Genomic DNA, 18,703 nt, shown 5'->3' with positions numbered 1-18,703 from the left:
TCACCGTATTCTCCTTGAGCTAAGGTCACACAGACCTCGCCCAGTCACTCGTGGTAAGTCTTCAGGTGACTTCCAAACCTTCACAAACTCGGCCACTCGGCGATCCACAATTTCCTCTTGGATGCTCTAGACCATGACGCCTAACCGTATGGAAGAAGCACAGTCTTCAAAGGTAACAAGCGTCGGATCCACGCAGGATCAATCTCTTCAGTGATGCTCAATCACTTTGGGTTTGTAGGTGATTGGGTTTGGGTTTCCTCACTTGATGATTTTCGCTCAAAGTCCTCAGAAGATGGGATGCTCTCAAATGACAAGTGTCAGTTTCTCTCGGAGCAGCCAACTAGCTAGTGGTTGTAGGGGGCGGCTATTTATAGCCTAGGGAGCAGCCCGACATGATAAGACATAAATGCCCTTCAATGATATGACCGTTAGGTGGGTAGATATTTTGGGACAGCTGGCGCGTAGCACAGCAACGGTCGGATATTTGAGGCTCAAATTCCTCAGGGCTATCATGTTCCTCATTGTGTAGGAAATCCGCACTGGCGAATTCCTAACTCCTCAGTCAGAACACATTTCTCAGCGAGCAGAAGAACTTCGTCTCTGTCACTGAAGAATATGACTGAACTATATGAGATTTCCAATGGCTTCACTCGAAGGAATTGGTAGGTGTAGGATTTTGAGTTGAGCATCACATGGAAATTTTTCCTTAGTATTTCCTCGACCCCCTTTAACAGTACGATGTTTCCTATGACTCAAGAAAGAGAAAATGAAACTACGAAAACAAAAGTCTTCACGCTTCATGTTCCTCGTATGAATACAAAGTCTTCAGGTCACACCAATTTCTTCACTTTCAAAGTCTTCATAAAGTCTTCAGAAAACGAAAATCTTCAGTCGAAGATATTCATTTTTAGGGGTCGACTTTCTCTGTAAATATCAAACTCCTCATAGACTTATAGACCTGTGTACACTCATAAACACATTAGTCCCTTAACCTATAAGTCTTCGATACACCAAAATCACTAAGGGGCACTAGATGCACTTACAATCACTTCATAACTGGGTCATCATAAAGATGCTCTACAGGTATCTTCAAAGGTGTCTGTTGGGTTGGCATGGATCGAGACTGGGATTTGTCACTCCGTGTGACGGAGGGATATCTCTGGGCCCTCTCGGTAATACTACATCACAAGAAGCTTGCAAGCATGTGACTAATGAGTTTAGTCATGGGATCTTGTATTACGGAATGAGTAAAGAGACTTGTTGGCGACGAGATTGAACTAGGCATGGAGATACCGATGATCCAATCTCAGGCAAGTAACATATCGCCGGACAAAGGGAATTGCATACGGGATTGTCTGAATCCTTGACACCATGGTTCAATCGATAAAGATCTTCATGGAATATGTAGGAACCAATATGGGCATCCAGGTCCCGCTATTGGTTATTGAACGGAGAGGTGTCTCGGTCATGTATACATGATTCTCGAACCCGTAGGGTCCGCACGCTTAACATTCGAGGATGCTAGAGTAGTATTAGGATATGTGCGTTTGTAATTGAATGTTGTTCGGAGTCTCGGATGAGGTCCTAGACATCACAAGGAGCTCCGGAATGGTTCGGAGGTGAAGATTCATATATAGGAAGTCCTGTTTTGGTTGCCGGAAAAGTTTCAGGCATTATCGGTATTGTACCAGGAGTGCCGAAAGGGGTCCGAGGTCCACCTGCCCCGGGGGCCCACATGGGTTGTAGGGGTGTGCCCTGGCCTACATGGGCCAGGGGCACCACCCCCAAGAGGCCCATGCACCTAGAACAAGGAAAAGGAGAAGAGTCCTAAGGGGGGAAGGCACCGCCCTAGGTGCCTTGGGGAGGGAGGACTCCTCCCTAGGCCGACGCCCCCTCCCTTGAAGGAGGGGCCAAGGCTGCACCCCAATCCTCCCCCTTGCCTCCTATAAATAGTTTGGGAGAGGGAGGGTCTGGACACACCAAATCCCACGCCCCGACGGCAGCCCTACCTCTCCCAAAACTCCGTTTTCTCCTCAGATTGGTTCCGACAGTGTTTGGTGAAGCCCTGCCGGGATTGCACCACCACCATCTCCACCATGTCGTCCTGCTAGTTGAGATCCCATCTACTTCTCCTCTCTTGATTTCTGGATCAAGAAGGAGGAGACGTCATCGAGCCGCACGTGTGTTGAACATAGAGGTGCCAGCCGTTCGGCGCTAGATCGGATTGGATCGTGATTGGATCGCGAAGAGGATGACTACATCAACCGCGTTATATACGCTTCCGCTTTCGCTCTACAAGGGTATGTAGACACACTCCCCTCTCGTTGCTATACATCTCCTAGATTTGATCTTGGGTGTTCGTAGGAATTTTTTTGGTTTTCATGCAACGGTCTCCATCAGGGCGCCGGGACGGCAACCCCGGTCCGAGCTCTTAGCGTGGCCTGGGCGTGGATGGCGTGCGTGGTAGTGTGTGCGCGGCGGTGCTCATCTCCTGATGTGCATGTGGGGCATGGATCAAAGGTCTGGTGTGACGGCGGCTGGCGCACGTCAAGCGCGGTTACTTGCAAGGCATGGCAACTGTGACTTCTGCAGGGTGCGTGGTGTGCTAAAGATGGAGGGCATGCATGTATACTTCACTACTTAGCTCAAGCGGCTTCGATCTGGATCTGGTGCATGCTTGTTCTCCGATCTGGGTGTTGCTGCTCGCGATGCAGAATTGGTTGTTGCAGTGGTGGTGGTCGCGGTGGTGGATCTGGGTGGTGCGTTTTCTGGGCACAGAGGATCATGGGATCTCGCAGATAGAGTGAGGCAGGCCTCGGCATGTGTGGTGGTCCGTGGGCGGCGGTAGATGATCACGACGTCTTTGGGAGAAATCCTTGTTCCAATCTTCATCGGAGCTGGCGACGGGGACACGTGGGCATCACAGCCTTTTCTTAGAAGCGTCATCATGGAGGTGTGCTGCTTCTCACCACCGCTTTGGCTCTGGAGGGAAACCTTAGATCCGCTGGTTCGGGCCATGGAGGAATTTTCACGTTTTTCTCCTCGTTGGGGGCATCGTCTCGGAGCCGGCTACTACTGGGAAACTGGTGGATGACGGCATCTTGGCTGCATGGTTTGCTGAGGCGGGGCGCTGATTTCTGTTTTGGCGACGACGACGATGGCATCGAGAAGAGCTATGGTCGCGTCGTTGACTTCGGTAATCGGTTCTTCCCGGCGTGTCTGAGGTGCTCTTTCATGGGTTGTTTGGTTGCTTTGAAGCCGGAGCTGCGGTGGAGCGTGTTCAGGTGGTGACAATGATAGTCAGTCGGTGGTCGTTTGCGAGGGCACGGTCGGCGCAAGTCCTACATATTTCCCATGTGAAGCTCGTTTTTAAAGTCGGAGTTGTCGGTTGCTCGCGCGTGTGGCCACCTGTTGGCATGTGCCGTCATGGCTTCTATGTAGCCATTTACAGGTTGGCTTCGATGATGGACTCTACGGTGAAGTCGGAGTCGCTTGTTTAGGGCAACCGGTGACGACGATGACGCTTGTGACTCCTCGGCAGATGTCTTTCTTCTTTGCAGCTCTGTGTTCCATGTTGCCCGGTGATGCCCATGTCGTATGGGTTGGATTGTATTGGTTTAGCCCGATTTTCCGTCAATTAATGGAGTAATTTTAGCTCTTTTCTTGACTAATGAAAATAGCAAAGCCTTTTACCTTATTTTTAAAAAATACCGGTTATGTGGGTCGGCTTAGAAGCCAGAACCAAGCGAAGCCCCAAGTTTGGATCCAAGCCTAGATGTCCCCCAGTCGTCGTGGTGTCCGCGCACGTGCACGGCTCGTTAGGGCGCACCCCTCCCACGCCCATCCACATGTGCCCTTGTCCGTGGACAGGAACCAAGAAGGGAATGGCTTGCCCAGCTCAGCTGCGCCTGATATAAAACAAGTGTTTCCACTCGCCTCGAGATCCCCACTCCACTCTCCTCATATACACTCTACTGGCCAGCTACTGAGTACTGCAACAAGCGAGTGAACACACAGCATCGTCGCACGCCACTGCTTAGCTTAGCCAGAGAAAAGGAGAAGCCGATCTGATTCTGCTCTCATCACACACACCATGCCGGGGAGAGAAGACGGAGCCTCCGCCGACGAGGAGAGCTCGCAGTGCAGCAGCGGCTGCCAGTCCGGCTGGACCCTGTACCTGGAGCACTCCGGGTCAGGCCAGCAGCAACGTCGCACGCTGCCATACGTGCACCCCGGCGACGTCCTGAAACAGATGCTGCCGCAGGCGGAATACTCCGACGACGACGAGGAGGACTCCATGGTCTCCGACGCGTCATCCGGCCTGCCGCCGCACCTGCGCGGCGAAGAGGAGGAGCTGCTGCAAGTGCGAGGTCAGACCAACATGCCTTCACAGCAGCGTCGATCGGCCTTCGACGGCGACCAATGCCACTCCGGCTGGGGTGGCAGTCGTCGCAGCGCGAGCCGCTCTGGCTCCCGTTCCTTCGTCTCCACGAGGTCTGGTAGTTCGGGCGAGATGAGGAGCAGGAAGAAGAGGAGGGCCGTCGTCCAACGGCAGGATGAGTCGGCGACGCGTCGCCATCGTGTCTTCCACGACGACGATCTCCACGACACCGCGAGCTCGTCCGGCGTCATTACTCCCGCGGCAGTGGTGGAAGCTATGAAGGATGGTATGGACCTGCAGCCAAGCTGCGCCTGTGCCTTGTCGGTTCGAAGCACCGGCATGCAGGGTCTCGCGATGCTGCACCATAACTGATGAACTATCTAGCTAGGGAACGAGAAAGGCCTTGTTTTGTCGGCAACCAGATCGCTCATAGTCTCACAGGTCACTGTTTGTTCCAAGTTATATGTACGTAAGCAAATCGTCCGTAGTCGAGACAAGAACCAACAGTTTTGATCGATCTTCTTGTACTCCTGATTTTCATTACCAGGTTTTGCTTGTTTACCTTTGCGTGTCTTCTTGTGCTTCCAATATGACTTGATGCCACCACAGTTAGGCCTTCTTAGCTATAGCTACACGTGCTTCCAACGAAACGCATATGCACATGCATTCTGAAGAAAATTCCTAAGACTAGTGTAATGGTTATGAAAAGCTTTTCTCGTTCTTTTTATTTCCCGGCTGGTGGGTCAGCATCGTCGACAATGTGAAACATTTCTAGAGCCAGCCAGAAAACGCCAATATCTTCTTTTTTATTTCAAGAAAACGCCAATATCTTATTTTGAACCCATCCCGCCTCTACTACTACCTTATAGTCTCCAGTCGCCTAAGAGCAACTCTATCAGACCCCGCATAACGCACGAACCCGCATAATTCCAGCGAGTATACGGGCTCGGCCCAATTTTCTGGCCACAACAGAGCCCGTATACTCGTCCGACCCGTAAATTTTTTACCGGAGCCCGCAAACGTTACCCCCGATGTAGTATAACTACGGGTTTACGGGGCAGATGCGGGTCGAAACCCTATCCCCCCAGTAGCTGCGTTTCCCCCTGATTCCCCACCGCGCCGCTCGATTTCTCGCCGCCGGCAAGCCTGCAAAGCCATGGACAGCTCTAGGGATGAGGCGGAGCGCCGCCGCTGCGCCAGATCTGACGCCGTGCGCAAGCGGGGGGCACGTCGGTGGCTCAAACGCGGTAGCCGTCCGCCGCCGGCGTTCGACCGCCGCGAGCTGGACGAGTTCGATCGCGAGCTCGCCCGCCGCCGCCACTCCTCCTCCGGCTCCTAGTCCGCGGGGAGCTCATCCGCGGGCGCATCAAGCTTGTGGCTCATTCCGGCGAAGAGGAAGCCGGTGGAAGAGCTCTCGCCTCGCGCCGTAGAGCCCGATGCGCCGCCGCGCCGAGGCGTCATCGGGCCCGAGGACTACCTCCCCCTGGGGCAGGAGGAGCTCCTCGAGCGCGTCGTCCTCGAGCGGTCGACGAGGGAGCAAGAGGAGATGGAAGAGCGCATCCGCCGCGAGCTCCAGTACGAGCGGCTCTTCCTCCAGACGGGCGTCGCCGCGTCGCAGGCGCACACGTCCAAGGAGGCTGACCTGCGACTGATGAAGGCGGAGCAGGCGAAGTTCTACATCGACCTTGACTCCTCCGACTCCCCCGACTCCGATTGAGCGCCGCCGCTGGGCAGCTACCACACGAGCTCCGGTGAGCTCAATTTTGTGTAGTGGTACGGTGGGATAGGCCCGGTCTAGCTCCGGCGAACTTATATGTAATATATGCATGCTGTGTACGAACTTATGTGAAGAAGAAGTATCTATGTGAAGAAGAACTATCTATGCGAGCGAGCTCTGGCGAGTTTTTGCTTAAATTTCTCGCGCGAAACAAGTTTTTTAAATTTTACGGGTTTGGATACAGTTTCTATTCTACCGCGGAGATTTTAAGCCTGCATAAACGCCCCATACAAACTGCAAAAGCCTTATGCGGGTCGGCGTTTTACGGGATCTGCTAGAGTTGCTCTAAAGAATTTTAAGAGAAGGGCCTGCATAAATGGTACTGTGTACTATCATAGAGCCTCTGTTTTGTAGTCAGGTGGCGTTCCAATTTTCCTCCTCCACGCAGATTTGTTTTTTCAGAGATCCAGCCTTTCACCATATATTAAAAAGAAGAGTGGCGGGAAAACAATGCGAGTAATCAAAAGATCAGCGTGGATAAGAGAAACACAAAAGCGGGGCGGTGAGCTAAAGTCTCTCAGCCTAGCTGGGTCCCCAGCGGCAGAGGGGGTCTCTAAACATGGAGCCCCAGCGAGGCGCCAAAGCTCATTGTCTCTCAACTTCGGGCTTTTGTTAAGCAATAAGGTTACACCTGCTAACAGCGTTTAGATCTTGTACAATGGAAGGTGCTTAAGGGAGATGCTTAAAGAAATAAACCAGCTTTTTTTAAGCATCGGTGTTATTTGTATAGGGTAGACGCTTAACTAAGCGTCTCTCCTGTAGAAATAGGCACCGGTACTTCAGAAAATCTAGGTTTATTTTTCTAAACACCTCTCTAAGCATCTTTCATTGTACAAGGCCTTATGTAACCTACGTAATTTGCTAAACGCTAATCAAAACTGCCCCCTCATTTGAAGGGTGGGCTCGTGCCCCCAACTAATGACGAATTAAAAACTGCCAAATCATCAATTACATAAGGTACGTAAGAATCCCTTGGTCGGTCTAGTATTACACTTTGTTAAGCGCACTAACAGGTTCCATGCAAAAGCAAAACTGAATTAACCAGGTTTTGGAGGAATTTGGCCGGTGGATCCCGTCAAGGTTTTGGAGTGAACATTGATTAGCATCTCCAAGCTTGCATAACTTGTTGGACCGATTTTTTATAATTAATAATTAATAATTCGGTAATTCCGAAACTAGTAAAGAAGATGTGAAATTTTTAAAATAGGAAGGACACCGTAAACAACGGCGTCCAGACCTGGACGCCATTAGGAACAACGCCCATGTCTGGACGCTATAGCCAACAGCGTCCAGTTCTGTGGTTCGGCCAGTGCTATAATTAAACTGAATGGAGTCGTTTCTAGTTGATTATGGAGTTGCATGAGTTGTAAAACCTAGTTCGCTGGCAATCATTGCTCCTCTTCCTTGCTGCGCGGTAAGCAACCTCGGCCGATGTTACAAACCCAGCCACTACTCCATCAAACACACGGGATTACTGCTCTCTCGTATTGATTCACTCAAGTATCAGGTCTGATTACAAGAGGGGAAATACTAGAGAGGAGAGATTGGGGAGGAAGAGAGCTAAGAGCATCTCTAGCTCCGTCTCGACTTGCTCTGGGTAGAGGCGGTGGAGCTTTGCCATGTACGCCTCGTCGGAGGCCTCCGCCGCTAGCCTTTCCCTCGCCTCCGGGTCCTCCCTTTCCTCCCGTGCGGAGACCACTCGCGGGTGAACAACATCTAGCCACGCCATCTCACCAAAATCAAAGTTTCGGTGGCCGTCGGCTCCGTGCAGCCGGACCAACCAAATGTCATACTCTTTGGCATCCTGCTCGGCGGACTGGAAAGATCCGAGCCAAAGCTTCTCGTGGGTGTGCCGGTCTGTGATTTCGGGATGTTACAACCAACAACACCGATCATCATAGCTGAGACACCGTCTTACCGGCTGCTCGCCATTATGATCCACCAATTGGCATTTCTTTGGACGGGCAAGCGGATTAGGTTGAGGACAGCCGATTTAGGGGGTTCCTGGGCTGAGCTGGTTCAATCATGCACTAGACGCCGCTAACACTAGCGTCCAGACCTAGACAAGGTTTGCAATAGCGGCCAGCTTGGACGCTGTTACTCATAGCGTCCTTCTCATTTTTCAAAATCTCAAGTTACATTTATCAGTTATGGAATAATTGGTTTATAATTTATTATTAATAAAAAATCGGCTTGTTAGACATGAAGCTACACTTGCAAGCATGCATGGAACCATCGATAAGTGTATGCATGCCAAGTTGCAAGACAGGTCAGAAGGACGTGGGCCCGGGAGGATAGAGACGCGAGGATGCTTCCTCCCTTGTTTCGCTCGGCTCGATCCCGTCCCGGCCTCGTGCAGCGCCGCCACGTTTGACCCGGTCTCGCGGCACAGGCACACGCGTGCGTGGCGCCATGTGCGCGGACATCGGCAGTGGCGACGGCCAGCCACGCCACGCATCCACGGCCGTGCCGTGGCACATGCCGCTGCAACCGGCCGTCGGGCGCGCGCACGGGGGCTCACGTGGCGCGCCGCATCTGCACGCGTGCGCACGATCGGCTGCGGCGTCGGCGTGCTCGCTCACATGCGCCGTCCCGGCGCCCCAGCGCTCGCGCATGCGCTGCGGCGGTCTTCGATCGTGCCCCGTCTCTGATCTGAATTCTTATGGAATGGTGCATCGGCTCTTGTTTATCCTTGCTGGTGCCCCGAACCCGATGCACATGCACGCGTATGTGCCGTGCTTTTGTGTTTTATCCCGCTGCGTGCACGGAGTACAGTACAGTACAGCGCGGCACTATGGCACTACTAACTAGCTAGAGATGAGCACGAATCCAAGGTAGTAGTAGTACGTATGAGATGCAATGCAAGTGACTTCTCGCGGGAATCCGGGTCTGTCATATGGCATGGCACGCGGGACGGAGGCTGTCCATGTTCGATGACGTGGGGACCTGGACACCTGGTCGCGCCACCACAAAGTGGACACCGCCAAACTGCTGCGTAACCTGTCTTGATCTACAGGACTGCAACATAGCAGCCCACAAGCCGAGCCGAGCCGAGCCGGGATGTTGCTACAGCCGAGCCATCCAAGTCGGCGTGTTTGGCATGCTCTACCTCTCGTCGACGCTTTTTTTTTCCGAGGGACTATGCACATATGTCTATGCGCCGCAATGGGAGAGATATTTTTTTACAAGAAGCAAGGGGAGAGAAATGATGTCTACTTCGAAAACAGTCTCTGCAGCGGTGGCCGATAGAGCGAGGAGTTGTGGTCTTTTCGTGGGTCATGTTTGGCCCAAGAGATCTCGATAGTGGTGAGGTTGGTCGGTGTCTCCTAAGACGGCATACCCGAGGGGTTACTGTCGGGGTTACGATCCTGACAATGAGTACTAGGGGTACGAAAGAGGGGCACAACCTAGCTACGCCGCAGGTGTAACACTCGATGTTTACGAGTTCAGACCCCTTTCGAAGGAGGTAACAGCCCTACGTCTCGTGCCCTGAGGCTTGTTTTCTCTTGGGGGGTGTGATTATAGAAAGTGCTTAACCCTGGACCAGAGAGAGGCATGGTGACTTATATAGAGTGCGCCGCTGCCTCCCCACCTCCATGTTGCAAGGGTGAATAAAGTCTCATAACTACGGCAATTACTAGTACAAATAGCCACAACTATGGCAGTTACAGTTAACGGTAGCCTTGACTAAGCTTAAAGCCTCACTTAAGACCACTCGACCGTTGCAGCTCCCACGTCGTCCCTTCACCTTCCTCGTCCGAGTGGTGATGGCCGGGCCGACTGGAGGGAAGACGTCCGAGTGCCGTTGGCACGTGTGAGTGGACTTCCAGCTGTACGCATCCGAATGCGTATATGGTCCGAAGATCTACCAATGATGGTGTGGGGCCCTAGGTGGGCCCTAGATGATAGGTCCTTGACCCTACTTGTAGTAACTTACATCATCATTAGCCCCCGGATCGGTTGAGGTTTCGTAGAGCAAGCAGGTCGGGCTTCTCGATTATGTCTGAGTGCTTCAGGGGCACTTGGAATATGTTTCCGAGTCGTGGTCAGATGCGCCTTGGAGGGAAACGCAACTGATTCTGGACTAAAGGGTTTCCGAATGATCGGACATTGTCGATCTCGAGCAAAACTTGGGGGCATTCATATATATGTCAGGAGAGATAGACTTGGGGTCCGAGTGTGGACATGCCATAAAAACCAGAGTGGCGATGCCGGCACATGGTCTGACTCTCCGGGGAGATGCCACTCCTTATCCCAGGGGAATGCCAATGCGGGCCATCTACGAGTCCAAGTTTATGAGGCATGCGCCTTTGAGCCTAGTGAAAGGGCCAAGTTAACCTGCGGAGGGGCATCAAGCTCATCTCATAGCAATCCTAAAGGTGACTACAGTTGGATCTTTTACGTGTTCGAGTGCACGGGTCCCCGCGGAGGGTAGTCAGTCGGGCTGACAAACATCCTTTAGGAAAGGAACGATGGGCAATCAATCCGGTTGATTCGCCACGGAAATTCTAGGATTCGAAATTAAGCAAGCGCGCACATAAGCGGTAAGGTCACTGCTTAGTGGGCAAATGTGGCACGACGCCTTGGTTTTCGCCCCCGAAATCCGCCACGTGCCACGGTTGTTCTGTGCGTGTTGCCGCCGCGGGCACCGTCGATCCGGGGATCTCCGGCCAAAGATCCATGGTGTGATTTTTTACTTGAGGTATAAAAGATTTTGGGGCTAGGGTTATCCCCTCAAATCCCCTTTTCTTCTCTTCTCCTCCGCTTCACTTCTCCACCCGTCCGCTCACCCTGCATGCTAGAGCACTCGAGGCCATGGCGAAGGACTCCACGGAAAAGCTGGAGAAGGCGAAGAAGGCCGAGAAGGCTACATTGTCGAGCTCGCCGTCCCCGGCCGGCAGCGCCTTGAGGGATTGGATCTCCTCGCGTGCCTCGGCGAAGCGGTTATAGGACCTCGCCGCAGAGGGGATCATTCCGATGAATGGGTGGAGGCGTCCGAGGGCAGGCAAGGTCGAGCCGGCGCCGCAGGAGGACGAGCGCGTTATCTTGGTGACCCACATCGAGCGAGGTTTCTTGATGCCTCCTCACCCCTTCTTGGATTATTTTGGGGCGCAGCTCTATCATCTCCCTCCGAATGTCGTCGTCTATCTTTCTGCCTTTATTTCTCTTTGTGAAAACTTCATTGGTTGCCACCCGCATTCGGGTCTCTTCAAGCACATTTTCACGTGCCGGTCAATGACTATAAAGAAGGACTCGTCGATTGGTGAGAAGACCCACGTCACCCAGCTAAGCGGAGGCTTGGGGATTCAGCTCAGGGGTGGCAGTGCTTTCCCCAAGATGAGCTTCCCCGACCCCTTCAAGGGGTGGCAGGGGACTTGGTTCTATACAGGGATGTCCCCAGAGCCAACAGTCAGTCGGGTCTTCCTCCGTACTCGGTGGAGAGAGTGAGGGCCCTAGCGTCCCTTACAATGATGAAGGAGGAGAAGGTGGATGTGGGCATCCTGACCAACGCTATGGTTGGGGTTGTGAACGCCGGCGTCAACGGAATGGATCTTCTGAAGACATTCCTCAGTCGGCAGATTCAACCGTTGCAGCCCAGGGCGCACCCTATGTGGTTGTACGAGGGTCTGAATGACCCCGCTCGGGTGCACCCGGAGGAGATCACCGAGAAGGACATGGGCGCCAAGATCAGGGCCATCACTTCTGCCTGAGACAACCCACGGGGGAGGGGGTAGGAGGGTGCCCCCGTATGACAAGGACACGCCGCCGATTGAGGTAATCTTTCTTCTGATCAATCGGATCAACCGTAGGTTATTTCCTAGGCATCTGAATTTTTCTTTCGTGGCGTTCTTGTTTCTTCAGAGCTTTTAGCACCAGATCTCCGAGGTGCCGGTGGTTGACCGATGACCAGAGGATGAGACGAGTGACACGGAGTGTCAGTACTCGGAGGAGGACAACGAGGACGAGGAGGAGAGCGATCACGAGGACAGCACCGAGGAGGGGGGGTGATACGTCTCCGTCGTATCTATAATTTTTGATTGTTTCATGCCAATATTATACAACTTTCACATACTTTTGGCAACATTTTATATGATTTATTGGACTAACCTATTGATCTAGTGCCCAGTGCCAGTTCCTGTTTTTTTGCATGTCTTTTGTTTCGCGAAATATCCATATCAAACGAAGTCCAAATGCAGTAAAATTTTACGGAGAATTATTTTGGAATATATGTGATTTTTGGGACTTGGAATCAACGCAAATGGGGGCCCACTGTGCCCACAAGACACCCGGGCGCGCCCCAGGGGCCAGGCGCGCCCAAGTGGGTTGTGCTCACCTCGTACGTCAGTTGGATCTCTACTTCGGGCGCAAGCAAGCTATATCCAAGAAAAAAATCGTGTAAAAATCTCAACGCAATCGGAGTTACGGATCTCCGGGAATATAAGAAACTGTTTTCGGTCAGATCTAGGAAACGCGAAACAGAAGAGAACAGAGAGGGAGATCCAATCTTGGAGGGTCTCCCGCCCCTCCGCCGCCATGGAGGCCATGGACCAGAGGGGGAACTCTCCTCCCATCTAGGGGGGAGGCCAAGGAAGAAGAAGGAGGGGGGCTCTCTCCCCCTCTTTGCAGCGGTGTAACTCTTTTCCCCGCTGTAATCTCTACTGAAACATGGTGCTCAACTCCATATATTACCAACGATCTATGGTTATCCTATGATGTTTGAGTAGATCTGTTTTGTCCTATGGGTTAATCGTGATATTGGTTGGTATGATTGTATATTTTATTTATGGTGCCGTCCTACGGTGCCCTCCTTTTCGCGCAAACGGAGGGGTACCCGCTATAGAGTGTTGCAATATGTTCATGATTCGCTTATGGTGGGTGGCGTGAGTGACAGAAGCACATACCCAAGTAAGTGGGTTGTTGTGTATGGGAGTAAAGAGGACTTGATACTTGATACGTCCATTTTGCATCATGCTTTTATATCGATATTTATTGCATTATGGCTGTTATTACACATTATGTCACAATACTTATGCCTTTTCTCTCTTATTTTACAAGGTTTACATGAAGAGGGAGAATGCCGGCAGCTGGAATTCTGGGCTGGAAAAGGAGCAAATATTAGAGACCTATTCTTCACAACTCCAAAAGTCCTGAAACTCCATGAAAGTCAGTTTTGGAATATATTAAAAATATTGCACGAAGAAAGCACCAGAGGGGGGCCACCCACCGTCCACGAGGGTGGAGGGCGCGCCCTACCCCCTGGGCGCGCCCCTGCCTCGTGGGCCACCTGGAAGCCCCCCGATGCCCATCTTTTGGTATAAGGTGTCTTTTTCCCTGGAAAAAATCAGAAGAAGCTTTCGGGACGAAGCGTCGCCATCTCTAGGCGGAACCTGGGCAGAACCAATCTAGGGCTCCGGCGGAGCTGTTCTGCCGGGGAAACATCCCTCCGGGAGGGGGAAATCGTCACCATCGTCATCAGCATCGATCCTTTCATCGGGAGGGGATCAATCTCCATCAACATCTTCACCAGCACCATCTCCTCTCAAACCCTAGTTCATCTCTTGTATCCGATCTCTGTCTCAAAACCTCAGATTGGTACCTGTGGGTTGCTAGTAGTGTTGATTACTCCTTGTAGTTGATGCTAGTTGGTTTATTCGGTGGAAAATCATATGTTCAGATCCTTTATGCACATTAATAACCCTCTGATTATGAACATGAACATGATTTGTGAGTAGTTACGTTCGTTCCTGAGGACATGGGAGAAGTCTTGTTATAAGTAGTCATGTGAATTTTGTATTCGTTCGATATTTTGATGAGATGTATGTTGTCTTTCCTCTAGTGGTGTTATGTGAATGTCGACTACATAACACTTCACCATTATTTGGCCTATGGGAAGGCATTGGGAAGTAATAAGTAGATGATGGGTTGCTAGAGTGACAGAAGCTTAAACACTAGTTTATGCGTTGCTTCGTAAGGGGCTGATCTGGATCCACATGTTTCATGCTATGGTTAGGTTTACCTTAATTCTTCTTTCATAGTTGCGGATGCTTGCGAGAGGGGTTAATCATAAGTGGGATGCTTGTCCAAGGAAGGGCAGTACCCAAGCACCGGTCCACCCACATATTAAATTATCAAAGTAACGAACGCGAATCATATGAGCGTGATGAAAACTAGCTTGACGATAATTCCCATGTGTCCTCGGGAGCGTTTTCCTTTATATAAGAGTTTGTCCAGGTTTGTCCTTTACTACAAAAAGGATTGGGCCACCTTGCTACGCCTTGTTTACTTTTGTTACTTGTTACCGTTATGAATTACCTTATCATAAAACTATCTATTACCGATAATTTCAGTGCTTGCAGAGAATACCTTACTGAAAACCGCTTGTCATTTCCTTCTGCTCCTCGTTGGGTTCGACACTCTTACTTATCGAAAGGACTACGATAGATCCCCTATACTTGTGGGTCATCAATACTTAATGCTATGGTTGGGTTTCACGACCTTAATGATCTTTAGTAGTCGCGGATGCTTGCTAGGGGTCCAATCATAAGTGCATATGATCCAAGTAGAGAAAGTATGTTAGCTGATGCTTCTCCCTCATATAAAATTGCGAGAATGATTACCGGTCTAGTTATCGATCACCTAGGGACAAATGGCTTTCTTGTTGACAAAATCTATCCACTCCTATTACCTTGCAATTTATTCGTAGTTTTATTCTTGCAAAGTACTCGTAGTTTTATTCTTGCAAAATAGTTGCATACTTGTTCTAGGTAAAGCAAACGTTAAGTGTGTGTAGAGTTGTATCGGTGGTCGATAGAACTTGAGGGAATATTTGTTCTACCTTTAGCTCCTCGTTGGGTTCGACACTCTTATTTATCGAAAAAGTGTACAAACGATCCCCTTTACTTGTGGGTTATTAGGGGAGGACGAGTCCTCGCCGTCGTTCGACGGCCCCAGGGATCCCCATACCAAGGGACAATATGACACCAGTGGGCAGGGGGCGAGTGCTCCGCAACCGACTATTTCAGGCCGCACGATGCATAGTTCAAAACAGGGGCGACCAGAGGTAGTGAGCTCAGCCGAGAAGCAGCCCAAGCAGATCTCCACCAAGCCCCGAAAGGCTACTGTGCCAAAGATCAAGGTGGTTGTGCCAGTGGCTTCAACGTAAGTGCACGCGCTAAACTCCCTTTTGTCTTCACTTTTTCCATTCGGCTCACGGCCGAGTGATTTGGCGATTTGTAGTAATGAGACTTTGATGACTTCGCTGGACCCAAATGCCCCTAAGCAGGGTCAGGCGGAGGGTGAGGTCGCTGACGTCGCCACCTCCAAAGGCACTGATCTGCTGAGTCATTTATCTTTCATGTGTTATCTACCTGAATGCCAGGTTAACGCTACACCTCATATACCCATGCAGCGCCGACTAAAATTATCCAGCTGGACGATGACGATAAGACCGACCCCCCGAACCTAGAGGCTGATAAGAGGGTGGTGACCGACACCGATGTGATTATGCATGAGGCTGCTCCCAGCTGGAAAAGCTATGCTTCTCCTCTCAAGACTGGTGCGACGGCCACCGATCTAAGTCCTCTGGCTCAATCTAGCTCTGCGCTGGTGGCCACGGTGCCCACACCCCAGCCTCACTTGTTCAGCATCCGGCTCCTGTCACCACCTTCATGCTGCACAGAGTCCCAGAGGACCAGGTGCGGGCAAGCAAGGAGGCTCTGATCCAGGTGCAACTGATGAACCAGCGACTGAAAGAGGCATACAATGCTTGTGAGGCGCTGCGGACCAATGTCGAAGTAAGTACCATCGTAAGTACGATTTCTAGTCAGAGTCTTCTAATTTTCGAGTTCTCTTCTGTCTTCTGGATGGGTGGAAGTATTCATGTTAGTGGGTTTGCATGGGGCACACCCACTAGGTGTTTTCGATTCTAGTGGGGGCACGCTGATTGCACCTACTGGGTGTAGTCCCTGAGACTGCTGTCAATTGTAGGAAATCGGCGGTAATCTTTAGAACTGTACTTGTTGTGTAGCACTTGGGGTGCGTCACCGCACTCGGCTGGCCGAGTGGGTTGCTTGGTAATATGAAGACCAGTGTGTTATTGTCCCCGATCTTCTTCATTGCCGACTCAATGGCAAGCTGGTGTTTAAAGACCAGTGTGTTATTTTCCTCGATCTTCTTCATTGCTGACTCGGTGGCAAGCTGGTGTCTGAGGACTTTGATGTTGGTCCAGTTCGTTACTTCCGGCTGATTGTATTCTTTTCCTGTAATAGAGATCATGCGAGCTGGGGTCGCAGTACGCCGCCCTGGAGAATGAGGTATTAGAGCTGCAAGTGGATCTGGAGGTCGAGAAGTACAAGAGTGACCACCTTGAAAAGGAGAAGAAAGCCTTGAGAGGTAAATTTCAACATCCGACTGCTTGCCAATTCTTGCTTTTACCCTTGATCCGAGTCAGTTGGCTTTAAGAGATGTTCATCGCGAGATCGCTCAACTCGTAAAGAGGCTCAGGACTTCTATTTCTTTAGAAACCATGAAGCAGGCCTTGTAGGACAAGGACAAGATGCTAGCATTGGCGCAGAAGGAGGCTAGGATTAAGACCAAGACCGCCGAGGAGGAGCTCGCTTCTGTCGGCAAACTCGAGGAGGAGATCAAGACCTTGAAGGCTTCTACTGAGGTGGCGAAAGGCGAAGCTTCCGAGTGGGAGAAGAAGTGTAAGGACCAGTCTAGCGTCTTCGAGCAGGAGAAGAATAGTCTGGAGGAGAAGGTTGATACGTCTCCAACGTATCTACTTTTCCAAACACTTTTGCCCTTGTTTTGGACTCTAACTTGCATGATTTGAATGGAACTAACCCGGACTGACGCTGTTTTCAGCAGAATTGCCATGGTGTTATTTTTGTGCAGAAATAAAATTTCTCGGAATGACCTGAAACTTCACGGAGAATATATTTGGAATATATAAAAATACTGGCGAAAGAATCAACACCAGGGGGCCCACACCCTGTCCATGAGGGCGGGGGGCGCGCCCCCTGCCTCGTGGGCCCGTGAGGCTCCACCGACCTCAACTCCAACTCTATATATTCACGTTCGGGGAGAAAAAATCAGAGAGAAGGATTCATCGCGTTTTATGATACAGAGCCGCCACCAAGCCCTAATCTCTCTCGGGAGGGCTGATCTGGAGTCCGGCCGGGGCTCCGGAGAGGGGAATCCATCGCCATCGTCATCATCAACCTTCCTCCATCACCAATTTCACGATGCTCACCGCCGTGCGTGAGTAATTCCATCGTAGGCTTGCTGGACAGTGATGGGTTGGATGAGATTTATCATGTAATCGAGTTAGTTTTGTTAGGGTTTGATCCCTAGTGTCCATTATGTTCTGAGATTGATGTTGCTATGGCTTTGCTATGCTTAATGCTTGTCACTAGGGCCCGAGTGCCATGATTTCAGATCTGAACCTATTATGTTTTCATGAATATATGTGAGTTCTTGATCCTATCTTGCAAGTCAATAGTCACCTACTATGTGTTATGATCTAGTAACCCCGAAGTGACAATAATCGGGACCACTCCCGGTGATGACCGTAGTTTGAGGAGTTCATGTATTCAGTAAGTGTTAATGCTTTGGTTCGGTACTCTATTAAAAGGAGGCCTTAATATCCCTTAGTTTCCAATAGGACCCTGCTGCCACGGGAGGGTAGGACAAAAGATGTCATGCAAGTTCTTTTCCATAAGCACGTATGACTATATTCGGAATACATGCCTACATTACATTGATGAACTGGAGCTAGTTCTGTGTCACCCTATGTTATAACTGTTGCATGAGGAATCGCATCCGACATAATTATCCATCATTGATCCAATGCCTATGAGCTTTTCACATATTGATCTTTTCTTAGTTACTTTTCCGTTGCCACGGTTACAATTACTTCAAAACTGCTACTGTACCTTTGCCACCATTACCGTTACTTTCATACTACTTTGCTACTAAATACTTTGCTACAGATATTAAGTTTTCCAGGTGTGGTTGAATTGACTACTCAACTGCTAATACTTGATAATATTCTTTGGCTCCCCTTGTGTCGAATCAATAAATTTGGGTTGAATACTCTACCCTCGAAAACTGTTGCGATCCCCTATACTTGTGTGTTACCATGACTATTTTCTGGCGCCGTTGCCGGGAAGCATAGCTCTATTATTTGAGTCACTTGGGATTTATATCTGCTGATCACTATGAGGAACTTGAAAGACGAAAAAACCAAGATTTATCCCTCAACTACGAGGGGAGGTAAGGAACTGCCATCTAGCTCTGCACTTGATTCAGCTTCTGTTATGAGTAAATTTGTGACACCTACAACTGCTATTGATTCTGATAGGTCGCATGTTATTGATGATTCCACTTCTGCTTTGCATGATACTTATGATGAAACTACTTCTATGCTTGATAATACTATGCCATTAGGTGAATTTCTCGATGAACAACTTGCTAGGGTTAGAGAGAATGAAATTACTGAACTGATAATATTGATGAAAGTGATGATGAAGATTCTCCCCCTA

General features: G+C 50.5%; 1 protein-coding gene across 1 annotated transcript; it reads left to right on the top strand.

Moving 5' to 3' along the window:
* Positions 1-3,927: 3,927 nt before the first annotated feature.
* LOC109744278 (uncharacterized) lies at positions 3,928-4,987 on the top strand. The gene has a single exon (XM_020303383.4). It carries the CDS (start codon positions 4,094-4,096, stop codon positions 4,751-4,753), a length of 660 nt encoding a protein of 219 aa, XP_020158972.1. The 5' UTR covers positions 3,928-4,093; the 3' UTR covers positions 4,754-4,987.
* Positions 4,988-18,703: the final 13,716 nt, after the last annotated feature.

This window comes from Aegilops tauschii, chromosome 2 (assembly GCF_002575655.3).
Source record: "Aegilops tauschii subsp. strangulata cultivar AL8/78 chromosome 2, Aet v6.0, whole genome shotgun sequence".
Taxonomy (NCBI): domain Eukaryota; kingdom Viridiplantae; phylum Streptophyta; class Magnoliopsida; order Poales; family Poaceae; genus Aegilops; species Aegilops tauschii.
This window is presented reverse-complemented; position numbering and strand designations above follow the sequence as displayed.